This window comes from Sitophilus oryzae, unplaced genomic scaffold, assembly GCF_002938485.1.
Source record: "Sitophilus oryzae breed Bouriz unplaced genomic scaffold, Soryzae_2.0 scaffold_1181_pilon_pilon, whole genome shotgun sequence".
Taxonomy (NCBI): Eukaryota; Metazoa; Arthropoda; class Insecta; order Coleoptera; family Curculionidae; genus Sitophilus; species Sitophilus oryzae.
In genome coordinates, this window is record NW_022145817.1 from 1,898,597 (window position 1) to 1,916,836 (window position 18,240).

Genomic DNA, 18,240 nt, shown 5'->3' on the forward strand with positions numbered 1-18,240 from the left:
TACACTGCATTTTTTGATGCAGTTCTGTGTTGTGATGGTGTTGTGCGTTGATAAAAGTGAATTTCGGATGTGTTTATGATAATATTGTGTTTGTAGCTTAGTAAAATAAGACACAGTGACAATTTATATTTTTGTAAATCTGATTATTTCTTGGTAGTTAATAATGTAAAATGTCAATATTTAACTCTGCTTTGATAATCAAACAGGGGTATATGGTTAAACGATCACAAAACAAAAAACTTTACACTTTAGTTAATTTTAAAAGACGATGGTTTGTTTTAACGAGAAGATATCTAATTTATTACGATGACGAGAATGAAGCGGTAAGTATTATTTAAAATCATTTTAAAAGGAAACTGGTTTTCAAACTTTTTCAAAATACTATAAGGCCATTTCGATGTTAGAAGTTATTCGTCTTTTGTTTTGTTCGAAAATTATGCGAGAACTTTTTAAAGTGACTCATCTCGGAAGGAATTTAAAACGAAAATTTGATGAGATACCGTAAGGTAGTTTTGTGAAGAATTTTTATTACCCTTTTAATAACTGGACCAGAATATTAAGGGAACTTGTAAAATTTATATCGCTATTTTTATAATTGTTTTTAAGATACCCAATCGGTGATTAATAAATAAGTAGGTACTTTGGTAGGTACTTATTTAGCTTTAGTTTTATCCATGTTTTATCAAAATCGCAGTGGCTTTGTCCGTGATTTAAAAATAGAACGAAAAACCTCTTGCAGCGTTTGTTCCTGCTGTTTTCCAAGAAGCGATTTAAATTAAGCAAGAGGTAAATTCCAAAAATGCATTTTTTTTCTCTTTTGTTTACGATAGTGTTACGTTTTTCGTCGGTTCCGTGTGGATAGAAAGTCACAATTTATTTAAACACTATTTATTTAACACTAATTAACAAAAACAATAACGATAAAAGACTTATAGAACTATTTACAAACGATTTATAACTAAGAATTTATTTTGAATTTTAGCGCGTCAACTGTATATTTATAACTGCCCTCTCTAGGCCACTGCCGCCGGCTTTTATACCTACAGCAAAAGAAATCTAGAATAGTCCATAGATCGTTAGGCGCATAGAGAAGGTTTTCGAATGTTCTCGTATTACTAGTCCATTCCAGTGGGACTCGATTCTTCTCGAACGAATGAATCATTGCGGTGTCTATGCGATGTTAAGGTCATCCAAGGGCGGGCCATATTGTGAGGTTAGGTCGAGTCCACACCGGCTCGCAACACTGCCCCCTTCTTAGGCACATGCTCGTCCCGAGATGTACACGGCGAATGAAGGTATTTGCAAAGCTGGCCCCTGGTACATTGCGAAGTCTGGTAGAAATAGCAGTCTACAGTTTTCTCTCCCGATCTCAGCTTTGGGTTGTAGCAGCAAACGAGGATCTCGATTCCCGTAAATCTGAACAAGACTTCAATCATGTTCCGGATTGTACGCCAACTCAAACCATCGAGTCCACACGCCAGCTTCGGAATGGCTAATCGTGCAATGTTGTTGTTTAGCAGGGCTTCTCTCAGTTCAATCAGGGTCTTCCATAGATTGAGATAAGTCGGCTTACTCGGGGACCATTCCTTGGTGACCAGGTAGAAGATGTGCCTTGCTTGACCATGTGCATTGTCGGTTAGCCTCAAGACGCTTCCAACCTCTGGATCCTGTCGGCGTAGTTCTCCGACACGCCCAAACTTCTCATTGAACGTCGCAGCGATTCCTCTGGACATCCGCAAATCTCGAGCCACACAATGAGCGAGCGAATAATCAGGAGGCACGGAAAAGAGGTCTCGTTGATCTTCTTTGGTTACACCATAGCGAGCCTTCTCACTGCTGTTGTATCGGGCCATGAAATCGTCAAAGGACATCTCCGAATCAGGGGGATCAAAGCTGCAGGTTCTCACGGTCCCAGCACGATCTTCTATTTCGCCTTGGTAGGGGCTCAAACGGTTGAAATGGACTACCCTCGGTTTTCCTTTTGGCAATTTTCTGATACGGTATACGACGTCATTAATTCTATCCATGACTTCGTATGGCCCTTCCCACGAGGATTGTAGCTTCGGAGATAACCCACGACGTCTCTGCGGGTTATATAGCCACACCAACTTCCCTGGTTGGTATCCTCCATGCTCAGCTTGAATGTCGTAGTGTTCCTTCATTCGGTCACTAGCACTTTGAATATTTAGGCGGACTCTCTGATGAATGTCGTCCATCCTTTGACGTAGTGTGTGGACATAATCTTCTCCGGCGACTTCTTCTCCCGGTCGGCAACCAAATTTCAGATCACAGGGTAGGCGCACTTCCCGTCCCATAACGATGCTGGCTGGAGTTTGCCCTGTAGATTCTTGGACGGATGAACGGTAGGCCAACAGGAACAGGTGAAGAAATTTGTCCCAGTCTCTTTGGTGGTCAGAGACTACTTTGGCCAGATAACGGTTGATAGTTCTGTTCATGCGTTCAACCATCCCATCGGATTGTGGATGTAGAGCAGTCGTCCTGGTCTTGCGGATGTTCAGGACTTCACAGACGCCTTGGAACAGATTGGACTCAAAGTTTCTTCCCTGATCTGAATGAAGCTCCATGGGAACACCAAACCTGCAGATCCATTCTTTAACAAGGGCATCAGCAATCGTGGACGCTTCTTGATTTGGCAACGCGTAGGCCTCGACCCATTTGCTGAAGTAATCCATTACTACCACAATGTATTTGTTGCCATCGTTCGTCTCCGGGAAAGGACCAGCCACGTCGATCGCTATTCGTTCGAAGGGACTACCAACATTGTACTGGCGCATAGGGGCTTTACCACGCTTTTGTGGCCCATTAATGGCTGCGCAAATGTCACATTTCTTACACCAGGCCCTCACATCTTCTTTGCAGTTCACCCAGTAGAACCGTTCACGCAGCTTGCCAAGTGTCTTGGTAACACCAAGATGTCCTCCGCTGGTTCCATTGTGAACTTCCTCCAAGACTTCTGGGACCCTCTTCTTTGGAATGACGATCTATCTTCTCTCTTCTTGTCCCTCCGGTCTCTCGATCACACGGCGAAGTAGTCCGTTATCTATTACCAAGGAATTCCACTGGGCCAGTACGACTTCACGTTCGGCGAATATCTGCAAACTTCCTCCCACGTTGGTCTCTGGTCCGCGTTTTTCCAGTTAATCACCAAGCCCAACTCTGGATCACTGATTTGGTCATTTGCAAGATCTTCGGTTTGCCAACTATCACCAACCACAGTCGTCCTTAAGACTTTCACTTCTTTCTCTTCTTTGTAACGATTTCCCATCTGTCCGCAATTCCAACAGCGAATCGGTCCCCCCTTCTTGCTCATATACTGATCCAGTACTTTCCGCACAATCCTTTCCACTTTGGAATCGTCGGAACTCTCCTCAACAGCCCGTACAAATCCTAGAGACCTAGAGCATTCTTTCGCGGCCTCAAATTCCAGGGCACGTGCTAGGGCATCTCCCAAATGCGTTGGATGAGCTGAAAGAAGTGTTTGCCTTGTCTCGTTGTCACGTAAACCATCAATAAAAGCCTGTACTGTTAAGCGCTCCATAACATTTTCGGGCATAGCAGGGTAACGAGGCGGGCTACGTCGGCTTCAAACTCCTGCAGAGACTCATTTGGCTTTTGAATGCGATTTTTTAGCTGGGAATGATAGACATGTTCCAAATGAGCTTGGCCGTACCTCATTTCTAAATGTCGTACCAATTGCTGATAATCTCCCTGTTCCGATGGTGACAGTGTCTGCAGGATATCAGTCGCATCTCCCCGCAGTGCGATAGTCAAAGCGGTAGCTTTTTCAGCGATTGTCCAGCCGTTTGCTCTCGCAGCGGCTTCAAATTGGCAAAAGTAGTTGGCCCAAGCGGTTTTTCCGTCAAACTGCGGAGGTTTCATAACTGATTTTGAGGTATACCTATTTTCGACTAGTTTCGGTCCCTCCGATGTTTCTTGACATTTTGGTGAATTTGACTTCGCTATTTCTTCTCTTAAAATTTCGATTTTTCTATTTACATCTTCCTCAATCTCTGTTATTTTGTCTTGTGTATCTGTTATCTTCTCTTCTAATTCCCTGGAATTTTCTGTTATCTTTTCTTCTAAATTAAGTATTTTATTATTAAAGCTGGCCTGTATGTCTTTAGAATTTTCTGCGATCTTATCTTCTAAAATATTAATTAAATCCTGGGAATTTTCCATAATTTTATCTTTCAAACTGTCTTCTAATTTTTGAGAATTCTTTGTAATTTTATCGTTCAAACTGTCTTGCAATTCCCGGGAAATTTTCGTAATTTTATCTTCTAATTTTTGTAAGGACGAGTCAAGGTCACCTTCCAACTCAAAGCAAAATGTTTCAGGATCCTCACCTTCCTCCACCAAAACGTCTCTCAGTCTGGCTTGCAAAATGCTTTTCTTTCCATCTGTCTCGCACTCTCTCTCTTCCAGTATGCATTTTAATTCCGACACTTTCAGGTCTTTCAATAATTTTTTTCGGAGCCATCGTCAGTCTTTTTATTTCTCTAGTCTATCACACACGCCATACTTGACACCAATTTTTACGTTTTTCGTCGGTTCCGTGTGGATAGAAAGTCACAATTTATTTAAACACTATTTATTTAACACTAATTAACAAAAACAATAACGATAAAAGACTTATAGAACTATTTACAAACGATTTATAACTAAGAATTTATTTTGAATTTTAGCGCGTCAACTGCACTGGTATATTTATAACTGCCCTCTCTAGGCCACTGCCGCCGGCTTTTATACCTACAGCAAAAGAAATCTAGAATAGTCCATAGATCGTTAGGCGCATAGAGAAGGTTTTCGAATGTTCTCGTATGTACTAGTCCATTCCAGTGGGACTCGATTCTTCTCGAACGAATGAATCATTGCGGTGTCTATGCGATGTTAAGGTCATCCAAGGGCGGGCCATATTGTGAGGTTAGGTCGAGTCCACACCGGCTCGCAACAATAGTATCTTCTTATATACTGATGTTCTAATGTAAATGACATAACATCGAGGGTAACATTTTTTAAGGAATTTTGGTTTTAATTTTTTATGTTTTTATTTTTTAGATACCTATTCCAATTTAGCGTAATTATTTTGTTATACTTAAAAGTTTATTTTAAACTTAAGAGCATATTAAACTTTCTTAGTACATATAATACGTAGTACATATATAATTTTACATATAAAATGATCATATACCGGGTGCGTCTAAAAAGTGGCTCACCCCCTATAACTTTTTTATTTTTTCATATTGAAAAAACGAGATTTGGTATGTTGTATACGATATAAATTAGGATTGATTGACGTATTTATTTGATTTTGGCCACTTCATCTTTCACCGGAAATGACTACAACTTGGTTTTTAAATGACACCATCGCTATTTTTTACTTAAGCTTTTTTCGGGTTCTTGTTATTACCGATTCTGAACCGTCTTAGAACTGTGATGCGTATGCGCAGAAGGAAATATAAAGACATTATTTCATTTGCGCATGCGCTGCAGAGCTCTAGGACGGTTCAGAATCGGTAATAACAAGAACCCGAAAAAGGCTTTACTATGATAGAAAATGACAATCTGAATAGAATGATATATTAGCTTTTTTCGGGTTCTTGTTATTACCGATTCTGAACCGTCCTAGAACTCTGCAGCGCATGCGCAAATGAAATAATGTCTTCATATTTCCTTCTGCGCATACGCATCACAGTTCTAGGACGGTTCAGAATCAGTAATAACAAGAACCTGAACAAAGCTATTATATCATTATATTATGTCAACTTTTGACATTCTTGCATATGGTTTATGAAATTGTAACATCCGGTTCACAACGAAAATTTGACTCGAAATATCAAGAGTGTGGTACCAAATTATTCGTAAAAAAATAATTTTTCCAAATATGCCAATGAGCAACCTTCGTTACATTTGAAAAAAACCCAGAGATATGATTAAAAATACGATTTGGGCATCTTTTAACCGACCAGGGGCGCTATTCTGTACAATCGTTGGTATCGGTAAGTTACCGACAGCTATCGGTACGTATTTGTATATAGTAAACATGTGTTGATTGTTGTTGTCATAGTTACCGATCGGCCCTATGACAGATATCGCAAATTTGTACCGACAACTCTCGGTATCTCTACCGTGAGATTGACAAGGGCACGGTAGAGATACCGATTTTCGTCATACCATGGTTGGTCATACCAAAGCAAACCAAACCTCACGGTAGAGTTACCGAGAGTCGTCGGTACAAATTTGCGATATCTGTCATAGGGCCGATCGGTAACTATGACAACAACAATCAACACGACGCTCATTGGCCGTACGTACCGATAGCTGTCGGTAACTTGCCGATACCGACGATTGTACAGAATAGCGCCCCAGGACAAGACACGAAAAACATTAGACGATCAAAACTATTTTTCCAAGGCTCCTTGATTGAAAACTAGTGTTTTTTTAACACAGCCTTTTTAACACTCTAGATTGAAATTTAAAATAATGCGAAAATGACAAAAGTTGTCATTCTATGAGTGTCATTTTCTAGCGAACAAAGTAAAAATACACCGAGGGTGCCATTTAAGAATCGGTTGTAGTCATTTCCGGTCAAACAGGAAGTAACCAAAAAGTAAAAAAAAAATTGAATAGGTACGTCAATCAGTCCTAATTTATCTCGTTTTTTTTATCTCAAAAAGTAAAAGCTTAGGTTATAAGAGTGCCACTTTTGAGACGCACCCGGTATACAGTATTTTCGTTGCTATGGTATTTTTTGTTTTTATGGTTTATGGTGTATTTTTGATATTTTTAAAAATATTAAAAACATTTATGATCAAGCAGGCTTTGATTTTGACATTTAAACAAATTCTAAAGTAAATTCTCATAAGAATTGTTTATTTTTCATCATACATATCCCGCTGGATGATAACGTCTTTTGATAATCTTGTACAGAGTGTCCCATTTTTGTGTGTTTTATGGGGTTTCTCGTTTATGAGCAGAGATACAAAGTTTTCACGTCACTGTGCTACTTTTTTATGACACAAGGCTCAAGCTACACGCAGATTTGCCCTGGTCCTCTTAGTTCTTGAAATACGGGGAGAATTTGAAATTTTTGCATTTTCTGACACCCCTCGTATCTCGGTTATCTTCATAGGTTATCTTGTAACTTATCGAAAAGGTGACAACTTCCGTAGGGTATTTTACGTAGAAACCACTGGCGTAGGTAACTAATTTATTTATTTTATTTATTTTGCTTTGTTATGAGCTTTCTAAAACTGTAATATACTCTACCGAGTGCGTCTCAAAAGTGGCTCACCCCTATAACTTTTTTATTTCTTCAGATAAAAAAACGAGATTTGGTGTGTTAGTATATATGACATAAATTAGAATTGATTGACATATTCAATTGTTTTTGGTCACTTCTTATTTCACCGGAAATGACTACAACTTTTAATTTTTAAATGGCACCCTCGGTATTTTTTTACTTTATTCGATAGAAAATGATATTCTGAATAGAATGGTCAAATTTTGACATTCTGGCTTACTAAAAATTCGTATTTTAAATTTCAATCTAGAATGCCATGGCTATGTTAAAAACACTAATTCTTAATCAAGGAGCCTTGGAAAAATAGATTTGATCGTCTAATGTTTTTAGTGTCTTGTGGTGGCTAGTTAGAAAATGCTCAAATCGTATTTTTAATCATATCTCAATTTTTTCAAATGGAACGAGGGTGGCTCATTAGCATAATTTGGAAAAAGCATTTTTTTACGAATAATTTGATACCACACACTTGGTATTTTGGAGTCATATTTTCGTTACGCAAGTTATAATTTCAAATACACCATATGCGAAAATGTCAAAAGTTGACATACATATATTCCATTCAGAGTATTATTTTCTTTCGAATAAAGTACAAAAATACCGAGGGTGCTATTTAAAAATCAAAAGTTGTAGTAATTTTCGGTGAAACAGGAAGTGATCGAAAACAAATGAATACGTCAATCAATCCTAATTAATGTCATAATACTAAAATACCAAATCTTGTTTTTTTAACTGAAAAAATAAAAAAGTTATAGGGGTGAGCCACTTTTGAGACGCACCCGGTATACTTATTTTCATGAACTAGATAAAAAATGCATTATTTAACTTTTCAACATAAACGGTCGGTAAGTAATCAAAACAATCGAATAATTTCTTCGATGTCATTTTGGTTATTGACTATTCCACGCTAATGTTTAATTTTTGTGTGTAAAATTATTGCATAAATGCATTAAAAATATCAACAACTCTGATTGGCAGCGTGTTATCTAAAAGTTTATTTTCAACACAGTTTATTAAGATAACACGATGAAAATCAAAATTATGTGGTTAAATAAAATTTCTTCAAAAATTCAAAATTTAGAAATTGAAAATTAATTGTTATCGATTTGCATTGAAAACTACCGATTTCGACATGATCGAAAAAAAACGGCGTCTAGTTGGCTTGGAAATGACGATCGATGACCATTCCATATATTATTTGAATGAAGCAATTTTTTCCAATCATATTGTATTTATAATGACTTCGGTAATGAGTAATGAGTTAATTTTCCATCCATACCATTTTCCAAATTAACTGACATGAGTTTGACATTACCCGAGATGGCAGTTGACTGACTACCAAGACAAAATTAATAGCACCAAAAGCTAAATGTAAACATAAACAAATATGTATATGTTTTATTCCTTTTTTTGGAGAAAAATATCGCCAAAGGCCATTAAATTTATAAACATAAACGAACAGATTTATTCAAATGTTTCAAAATTGGGTTAATGCGCACAAAGATTCCCATTTCAATTTGATTTCGATCTAGTGATCCTTTTCATGCAAGTCCAATTAATTTCAATTCAATACTATCGGAGAAAAAAAAGCAAATCAACCTTGAGAAGACTTGAAACGATTTGAATATTTGATTACTAGCGCTCTATACATAAAAGGTTTTTTATCTGCTTATATATAACTAGGGATTCCTGTACTCGTATTAAAAAAATTGGCGCCGGGAGGCACGTATAGCCGCCCATACTAAAATATGTTAAAAAGTTGGTAGGCAGTTCTTTTAGTTTCAAAGTATAGGAGTTTTTCCAATTTTTAGCCGACCATACTAATAGGTATGGTAGGCTATTAAGATCGACAAAAAAAAGTTTTTTTAATTTCACTCAAAATGAGTTATTTGGTTCATAAATGACCTAAATACAAAATAAGTCTGTCTGTAACACGATAACTCAAAAACCGCTAAACCGATTTTAACCAAATTTGGCACAAAAATACTGTGGCACCCGAGAATCTGGCCATTAGTTTTTGGTGGTGGTAGGGGGTTGGTAAGGGGGTATGGGAGGGGGTTAAAAATTATAAAAAATCGTAACTCCAAAATTACAGTAGCTAGCGAAACGCGGTTTTCAAATTAAGATTAGGAATAATATTTGCAACAAAATTTGTAATAACATCAAAATCAGTCAAAGTCGCAGTTTTTGAGATATTAACATATTTTAGTATGGGCGGCTATACGTGCCGCCCGGCGCCAATTTTTTTTTACAATTAATATAATAATCGATTATATTAATTGTTCTTGACCGTAGTTGTTTAAAAAATTGATTTTCCTAATTAAATATCCACATCCTTCTACTACTTCTGCCCTCCTTTTATGTTAATTTCCATCCCCCTTTTCGTCGAGAGCGAGGGTGGTTGGTGTATGGGGATGCGCGCACAAGCTCTGGGTGGGACGCCCGGCCGAACAGTCGATGTTTTGCCGAGGGTGGACTTTGTCGTAACCTTCGCCGGGGCTGATTTTCAAGAGCAACATGGATTTTCTGACTAGAAAAGCGATAGCCATACATTTTTCGAGCCGATATTGTAAGTTTCGTTCAATTATATTTGTTTAGATATAAAGAAATTATGGTTATTTTAAAAATTTTCGAGGTTTGAGGATATTCAATTATGGTAATGTTTATTTACATTGATTTAGCTAAGTGGTTCAGGATGATTCATATATAAAATTTAATCAAGTATAAAATGTAGTTTACACGGAAAATAATAATGGAAAACAGTAGGAGAGGATTTATTATTAAAATTTGAAATAAATAATAGAATAATTATAATTGTTACTTAAATTTCTGCTGTATTCTTTTAAGGTTGTATTGTTTTACATTTTAATAATGTGGATTAATATTTTTAATATTTTCGAATATTTTTAGTTTCATAAACTACACGCAACCGAGAAAATTTTGGTCAAATTTAAAGTATACACATATTTTTTTATTTTTAGCCCTATTTTCATGATTTTTTTAACAAACTGTATACCGGGTGCGTCTCAAAATTAGCTCACACCTATAATTTTTTTATTTCATCAGATAAAAACGTGATTTGGTATGTTAGTATATGACATAAATTAGGATTGATTGACGTTTTCAAAAGTCACTTCATGTTTCATCGGAAACGTCTACAACTTTTGATTTTTAAATGGCACTCTCGGTATTTTTTTACTTTAGTTGATAGAAAATGACATTCTGAATAGAATGACATATCATATGTCTACTTTTGACATTCTTGCATTAAAAAAATCGTATTTTAAATTTCAATTTTGAGTGCCATGGCTGTGTTAAAAACACTAACTAATAGATTTAATCATCTAATGTTGCTCGTATCTTGTCCTGGTCGTTTAAAAGATACCCAAATCGTATTTTTAATCATATCTCAATTTTTTCAAATGGAACGAGAGTGGCTCATTGGCATATTTGGAAAAGGCATTTTTTTACGAATAATTTGATACCACACACTTGGTATTTCGAGTCAAAATGTCGTTACGAACCGCATGTTACAACATTAAATAAACTATACATAGTGAAATTAGTGAAAATATCAAAAGTTGACATGTCATACGTCATTCTATTCAGAGTGTCATTTTCTATCGAATAAAATTAAAAAAAATACCGAGGGTGCCATTTAAAAATCAAACGTTGTAGTCATTTCCGGCGAAACAGGAAGTGACCGGAAACAATTGGATACGTCAATCAATCCTAATTTATATATATTATTATAATTATTTATTATATACTGACATACCAAATATCGTTGTTTTATCTGAAAAAATAGAAAAAGTTATAGGGGTGAGCTACTTTTGAGACGTACCCGGTATAATTATATCACTGTGATATCACCTTTAATTCGTAAACTCAGTTTTTTATAAACTTTAGTATTTGGCATATTATACAGGGTTCATCGAGGGGTTGTTTTTTTACCTTAACTTTAAAACACCCCGTGCAATAATTTCGTTCGTAAATTTTTCAAAGCTTGAAAATTATACGAAATCCCTTATAATTACACATAAAATTCAATACGGCTATTATTTATATTAATCCATAATAATTAAATAATACATGATAAGTAAAAATAAGAAAGAGCCTAACCTACTCATTGTTTCATGCAAGATGTCTTTAATCTGGGGATTACTTTTAAATTGTACTTATTCCTTTATTATATTGTTTTATTAAAAATTTTACAACCGGCAACCGGTGTTTTAATTTGGATATATGGTTTTACTGAGGATAAATGAGTATAGTTCATACCTTTGAATAAGAAGACTAAGGAAGGAGCATAATGCTATCCATGTATTCATGCATGGTGGGCGGAAAAGCCACCATAAAAGCTCTCTAGGGTGCGGATCCTTGACAGTTCTGTTTGACGATTCATTTGACACATTTGAATTTGATTTGAAATTTTGTGGATTTGTCAGTCTTTACGGAGCTTATTTTATGTTATTTATTATTTATTCTACTACTGATAGTTGTATAAAGGTAGTAAATCTAGATGGAAATTGTGGCAGAACTTAAATTAACAGTGACACTATCGCGATTTATCGAAAAAGACTCTAAAATAGTTGGTTGTGTAGCGTGCGGTAGATCTCGGCAAAAATTGAGTGAAATAATGGAACAACTTTTCGCTAGTAAGTGACTATATAATATACATACGTGTAGTAAACCGATCATTTATGAAATTCACTTAAATTAACTAAATTATATATTTTTCTTGCATTTTAGCTTTTATTTATTACTTAGATTAGATGTCAAAGAATTTAGATACGTTAATTTGACTTACCTGCTTCAGTAGCGTATCGGATGTTTGTGGTAATAAATACTTATTATAACTTATCTATTTTTATTAGAATTATATATTTTTATAACAATTTTAATAACTACCAACATTTATTCACAACGTAAAATAAAACAACAAATTATTGAGTCTACCCCACGTCTAGCCTACATCATAGTTTTACATTTTTTAAATAAAATTAGAACGACACTGATAAACCGGCCAGATTTGGCAAACCGGCGACTAAGTCGGCCATATTTGAGGCCCATCGCGGTGTACCTAAGATTTTTGATATGCTCCTTCCTTAGTCTTCTTATTCAAAGGTTCATACCAAATAAACTTATAGTCACGTGATTAAGCTTGACCGGCACAGTGTTGCCCACTTTTACATATTTTCTTTTAATCAAAATATATTAGGAAACAAAAATAAATTAATTATAAATATATAAACAGATATTATTTACATCAACAAAACTCACCTCCTTGACAGCACTTAGGGACATAAAGGGCCATCACCACTGCTTTCCCGTTCAAAATATTCTGATAAGGTTGCGATGAGTTTTTTGCAACGACTATTAATTTATTCGTTATTTCCCGGGATGGAACAAACTCTGAAATTGAAAACCTTCAATTGATAACTAACTCAATCAATGGTTTTCATTGTTTACAACTGAAAAAAAATCGGAAACGGGCATTTCAAAATTACATTTAGTTAAACCAATTATTTGGTGGACGTGAATTTCCGACTTAATTGAACTATGGCTTAAATTTAGCAAAAAACGCAAAGTTCTATGTCGATCAAATTCTAGGCATATCACATATTTCAACATTTCAGCGGTATAGTAACGATAAAATTGAGTTAGCGTGTAAATTTTTCTGTTTTTTTTCTTCCACAGGTACTCCTGAAATTAAATATCCATGACCACATCGTTAATTCATACAACGAACTGTCAGAAATACGTTCTTTTCGCTTTTAACTCCGTTGTTCGGTATATAATGAAAATAATGACACGACAGCTAGGGTTTCCATAAAAGATTTTGGAAATTCAGCACAAGTGAGCTCTGAAATCCGGCGAAATACATTATGAATTTATTTATGTACAGGGTGGGTCAAATTCGACGCTTTTAAATGGAAACACCCTTTTCTATAGGAGATAGACAAAAACTAATATCGGTGTCTGAAGCTCAATTTTTGTCAAAAACATGATGGTGAAAACCGCATATCGATATCTGTTACCGTTTCGGAGTTACCGGGTGTTTTTCAAAAATATGCATTTTTAACAAATCGCTGTAACTTTTTTGCTATGGAAAATTTTGTATTTTTATGAAAACATTTCCAAAGCACGTAGAATTTAATGGTTTAAGTATAATTTTTTTAAAATTAATAATTTAAGAATTATCAACAGAAAATATGATTTTTTATATGGGACACCCTGTATATTTTTAATTTATTGAAAAGGATTTAAAATTACCTTTTCAAATATATAACACACTTGATATTTTGCTCGATTCCTCTTCGAGATATAGAGTATATAAAAATTCGCTCGCTTTAAATAAGTAGGCTTTGAACGGCACCGGCTGTAATGCAAAAAAATTCTAGCTGTGAGCATCAATTAAAACGAAAATAATATTTGCTATGAGAGATGCAGAATTGTATAACAATTTAAAATATATGTAACCAGCATCAACACATTTAAACTATATCTAATAACAATAAAAATTAATAGCAAACCAAGACATGAGATTTTGCTACATACAGATGTTCGACATATCGACCGTCTTCTGTAATGGACAGACGGGGCAGTTTTTGAACATTTCTCGCGGAATTCATCTCAGTGGTGGTGAAAGATACCTTCTCATAACTGCTAACTATAATATTTCTAATTCTTGTCTAGATTATACGGAAGAATAAGGAACCTTTATTCTTCCGCAAATATATCTGTTCAGACTTCAGACCATTCCAAAAATGTGTGTAATGAACGTTTTCAAAATTATTAATTTTGTTCTAACGGCTCTAGGTTTAAATTTTGTCGATTAAGCATTTAGAAATAAAACTTCATATAATTTATGTAAGCAACTTTTTTTTAAGATAAACGTATTACATATTCATTCAGTGCCTAAATATTTATATTTAATTTATTTTAATATAATATAAAAATGCACAATATAAATAATCTATACTAATTATTTACCCTGGCGCACTTGGTACTTACGTCTGTAAAGCATAGGCGAGTACTTAAGGGTTAAATGGTACATTCGGTATTTTCTTACTTTATTCCATAGAAAATGATATTCTGAATAGAATGACTCATATTATGGTGTATTTGAAATTGTGATGCGGTTCATAACGATAATTTGACTTGAAATACGAAGTGTGTGGTATCCAATTATTCGTAAAAAATGCTTTTTCCAAATATGCTAATGAGCCACCTTTGTTTTATTTGAAAAAGCTGAGATATGATTAAAAATATGATTTGGGCAACTTTTAACCGTTCAGGACAAGACACGAAAAATATTAGACGATCAAATCTATTTTTTCAAGGCTCCTTGATTAAAAATTAGTGTTCTTAACACAGCCGTTGCACTCTATATTGAAATTTAAAATACGATTTTTAATACGATACTTTTAAGCGAAAATGTCAAAAGTTGACATATGATATGTCATTGTATTCTGAGTGTCATTTTCTATCGAATAAAGTGAAAAAATACCGACGGTGTCATTTAAAAATCAAAACAGGAAGTGACCAAAAACAATTGAATACGTCAATCAATCCAAGTTTATGTCATATACTAATATACCATATCTCGTTTGTTTATCTGAAAAAAGAAAGAAGTTATAGGGGTGAGCCACTTTTGTAGAATTCTTCTTCATATTATAAAAAAGTGTTTACAATTTAAAAAAAGATGATAATTGATAATTCTTATTATTCTTTTCCAGAAACGAAAGGAAAAGGGTAGAGTGGAACTGGAACGGGTTCATACTATCGAATCAGCGCAGAGTTTCCTTTCCAACGAGGAAGTGGGAGTCGAGGGAGAATTATACCCATTTCTGGTAGGATATCATCAGGACGACGATTACACTTTGTTCCTGTTCGCTCCCAGGTCCCTAGACAAGCTTGATTGGATATTAGCTATCAGAGAGGGTGAGTAATGAAAACAAAACCATTTTATATCGGGTTTCCGAATTATATTCGCGAAACTTCGGCGGCATATTCTGCAGATAAAAATAAATTCGTATAAATACAGGGTGAGTTTCCTACGATGTTCTCTATGGGAATCTCGGAAACTACTGGATATACAGAGTCGGTTAAATAGGCAAAGAATTGCAGTTTTGTGGAGCCATAAACATGCGCCTTTCAGATTCTAGAAAAAGTTCATGGCTTACTAGATATATTTCGAAAAAAACAAATTTCGGCTATTACAAAAATTGTCCCTAATTCCATTATAATCTATTTTAGACAAAAAGTTTTCAGATAAAAGTTGTAGATAATCGCATCCTCAATGAGACTGTGTCCTCCGTTTTTTTCTAATTGAAAATTTATAAAACGTATAGTAAAAAATTGATCTATCTCTATTATTTATTTTGAAAAAAAAATGATTGAAAGTAAAATATTTCAAATTTAATTCTCTACAAAAAACATATCTTTAGTTTTTTCGAAAAAAGTTATGCAAACGGAGATATTTGAAAAAAACGAAAAAATTCAAGTTGGCGGTGGTTTTTTTCAAACTTCCACCACTGGGACCGAATGGGACTTTTCAGGGGTTAAATAGGAGATCATTTTCTACACATTCCCGTTGAGATCAGTTGGTTACTAATTTTTTCCACCTTTACATATAATATTCGGCTACGTTTACTGGCCTAAATTATAATTTATTTATATTAAAAAACGTCAAAAACAATCTCAATACGAAAACAAATTAATACGAAATTAAATTTTCGTAGAGATCATAAGCAGAAATCATAAGTTGCTGAAAAATTCATACATTTTTTTCAAATTCTTATAATTTTACCCCCGGGAAAGAGTGAAAAATATAAATAAAAAAAGTTGTGATTGAAAAAAATGTTTCGATAAAGGCTGTCCCCTAGCTTCTAGCCTTTCTAACACTTCTACTCTATCTCGGTTAATATTGATTTGAGGAAAAAAAGTATAGAGATCATTTTTATGTAAAATTCGGCGCTCTACAACGTTTATTTGAACTTTTTTTTCTATTCCATAGTAGTGATGGGCAAAACTGTTATTTTTAGATAACAGTTGAAACTGTTATAGTTATTTATAAAAAACAGCTTAAAATAACAGCTTAAAAATAACAGGTTTCTTTATTTTATTGCTAAATATCTGAAAGAGTATGAAGCGGTCGCCGCCAGGCGTATTAACGCAGTTGCAAGTTGCTACAATGACATGCTCGGTGGTAGTATTTCCAGGGTGTCTAAAAATTTCTAAATATCGATTGTTATCTAAAATACCTCTCTAAAAACGGTCGTTGTTTACAAATAAGCGCTGTTTACAAATTGCGATATAAAAAAGCCAAAATTCCGCCACTCGTCTATACGTATACATTCCGATCTACCTACGCCTTGCCCCTCGATCGGCGTAGATCCTGAATTGCGTAGCAGTGTACAGGGTGCATCTCACTCGACGGGCAAGAAGCTCTTAGTTATAATTTTACCATTTGTGGTCAAAAAATAGCAATATAAGAAAATGTGTAGTATATTCTTCATAAGTAAACCAACTATACACTAGAGTTCGAATTAATTTTACACTTAAACTAGCGTGTACCCGCGACTTCGTTCGCGTCGAATTAATAATTTGTAATGGTGATGATAAAGCAAAGCAAGAATTTCTATTGACATACAAACTGGATAAAATTTTCTCACATTTGCCAAAAATAAGCTTTAAACGTCGAGCAGTTTAAGCAGAATCGTGGTTAATCAATTACTCAACTTTTTGGAACACCCTGTATTATTTTTTAAAAAATTTCAAAATATGTAAAAAAACAAAATAAATTATGCGTGTCCAAGCGTTTTCCCGAAAGACTAACCGTTTTTTAAATAACAAATATTGTAATATTTGAGGGGCGTTTTCACCCTCTTGGAATTTAAGATTCGAGAAACCCCTCCTTATCGAACCTCAACCCCACAGTCAATCCGTTTGCCAAAAATCAGCTTTAAACGTCAAGCAGTTTAAGCAGAATCGTGATTACTCAATGGTCACATTTTATGAAACACCCTGTATATATTTTTAAAAAATCTTAAAATATGTAAAACAACGAAATAAAATATACGTGTTTAAGAGTTTTTCCGGAAAACTCACCGGTTTTTAAATAAAAAATATTCTAATATTTGAGGGTGGTTTCACCCCCTTTGAATTCGAGTTTCGAAAAATCCCTTCTTATCGAACCTCTACACCCTAAAGTCAATCCGTTTTCCAAAAATCAGCTTTTTACGTCAAGGGCTTTAAGCAGGATCGTGATTAATCAATGACCAGATTTTTCAAAACACCCTGTATACATTTTTAAAAAATCTTAAAATATTATTCTGAAAATTTTTCAGAATAAATAAATACCTAAATATTGAAACTTAATAACGTACTGAAACATACAGCGCCATAATATCTCGACCTCCGCCCGTTATGCTCGTAACAGGTTGAAAAACAATATATCTAAAACAACTGATGCGTTATTCTCCAACCTGTTTCGAACTTCCATCGACAATCGACCGATGCAGCAGCCTTCCTTTCCCACTCCTGTTATCTCGACCGCCAGGCGTTATGCCCGCAACTGTTTCAAAAAACCTGCTTCTTTTATATCCTATTATTTTTAAGCTGTTATAAGCGCAATACGACCGTCGACGGGATCGACCGAAGCAGCTACGTTCGCCGTAGCGCATTCCCCACTCCGTTGTCCGTTGTCTCGCCGCCTGTATCGATGGTTGACGAAATAACAGGTTTTCCATCCATACTAGTTGTTTTTTGGAATTGTTTCGAGCAGCATAGAATTTCGGGGCGGTGCAGAGCGCCGACTTCGTTTTTCGTTTCACGTGCGGCCGATCTCTACGTGTCGTTATTTTATATCTGTTATTTTTTAGAAGTAGTAACGGTTGCGTTATGTTATTTCT

General features: G+C 35.0%; 1 protein-coding gene across 1 annotated transcript in view; it reads left to right on the forward strand.

The window, feature by feature from the left end:
* LOC115891478 (tyrosine-protein kinase Btk29A) overlaps positions 1 to 18,240 on the forward strand; it is a 106,600-nt gene continuing 88,360 nt past the window's right edge. Inside the window, exons 1-2 of the mRNA XM_030911933.1 lie at positions 1 to 323; positions 15,064 to 15,268. Coding sequence (XP_030767793.1) covers positions 171 to 323; positions 15,064 to 15,268 — 358 coding nt within the window. The 5' untranslated portion in view covers positions 1 to 170. The remainder of the gene's footprint in view (positions 324 to 15,063; positions 15,269 to 18,240) is intronic.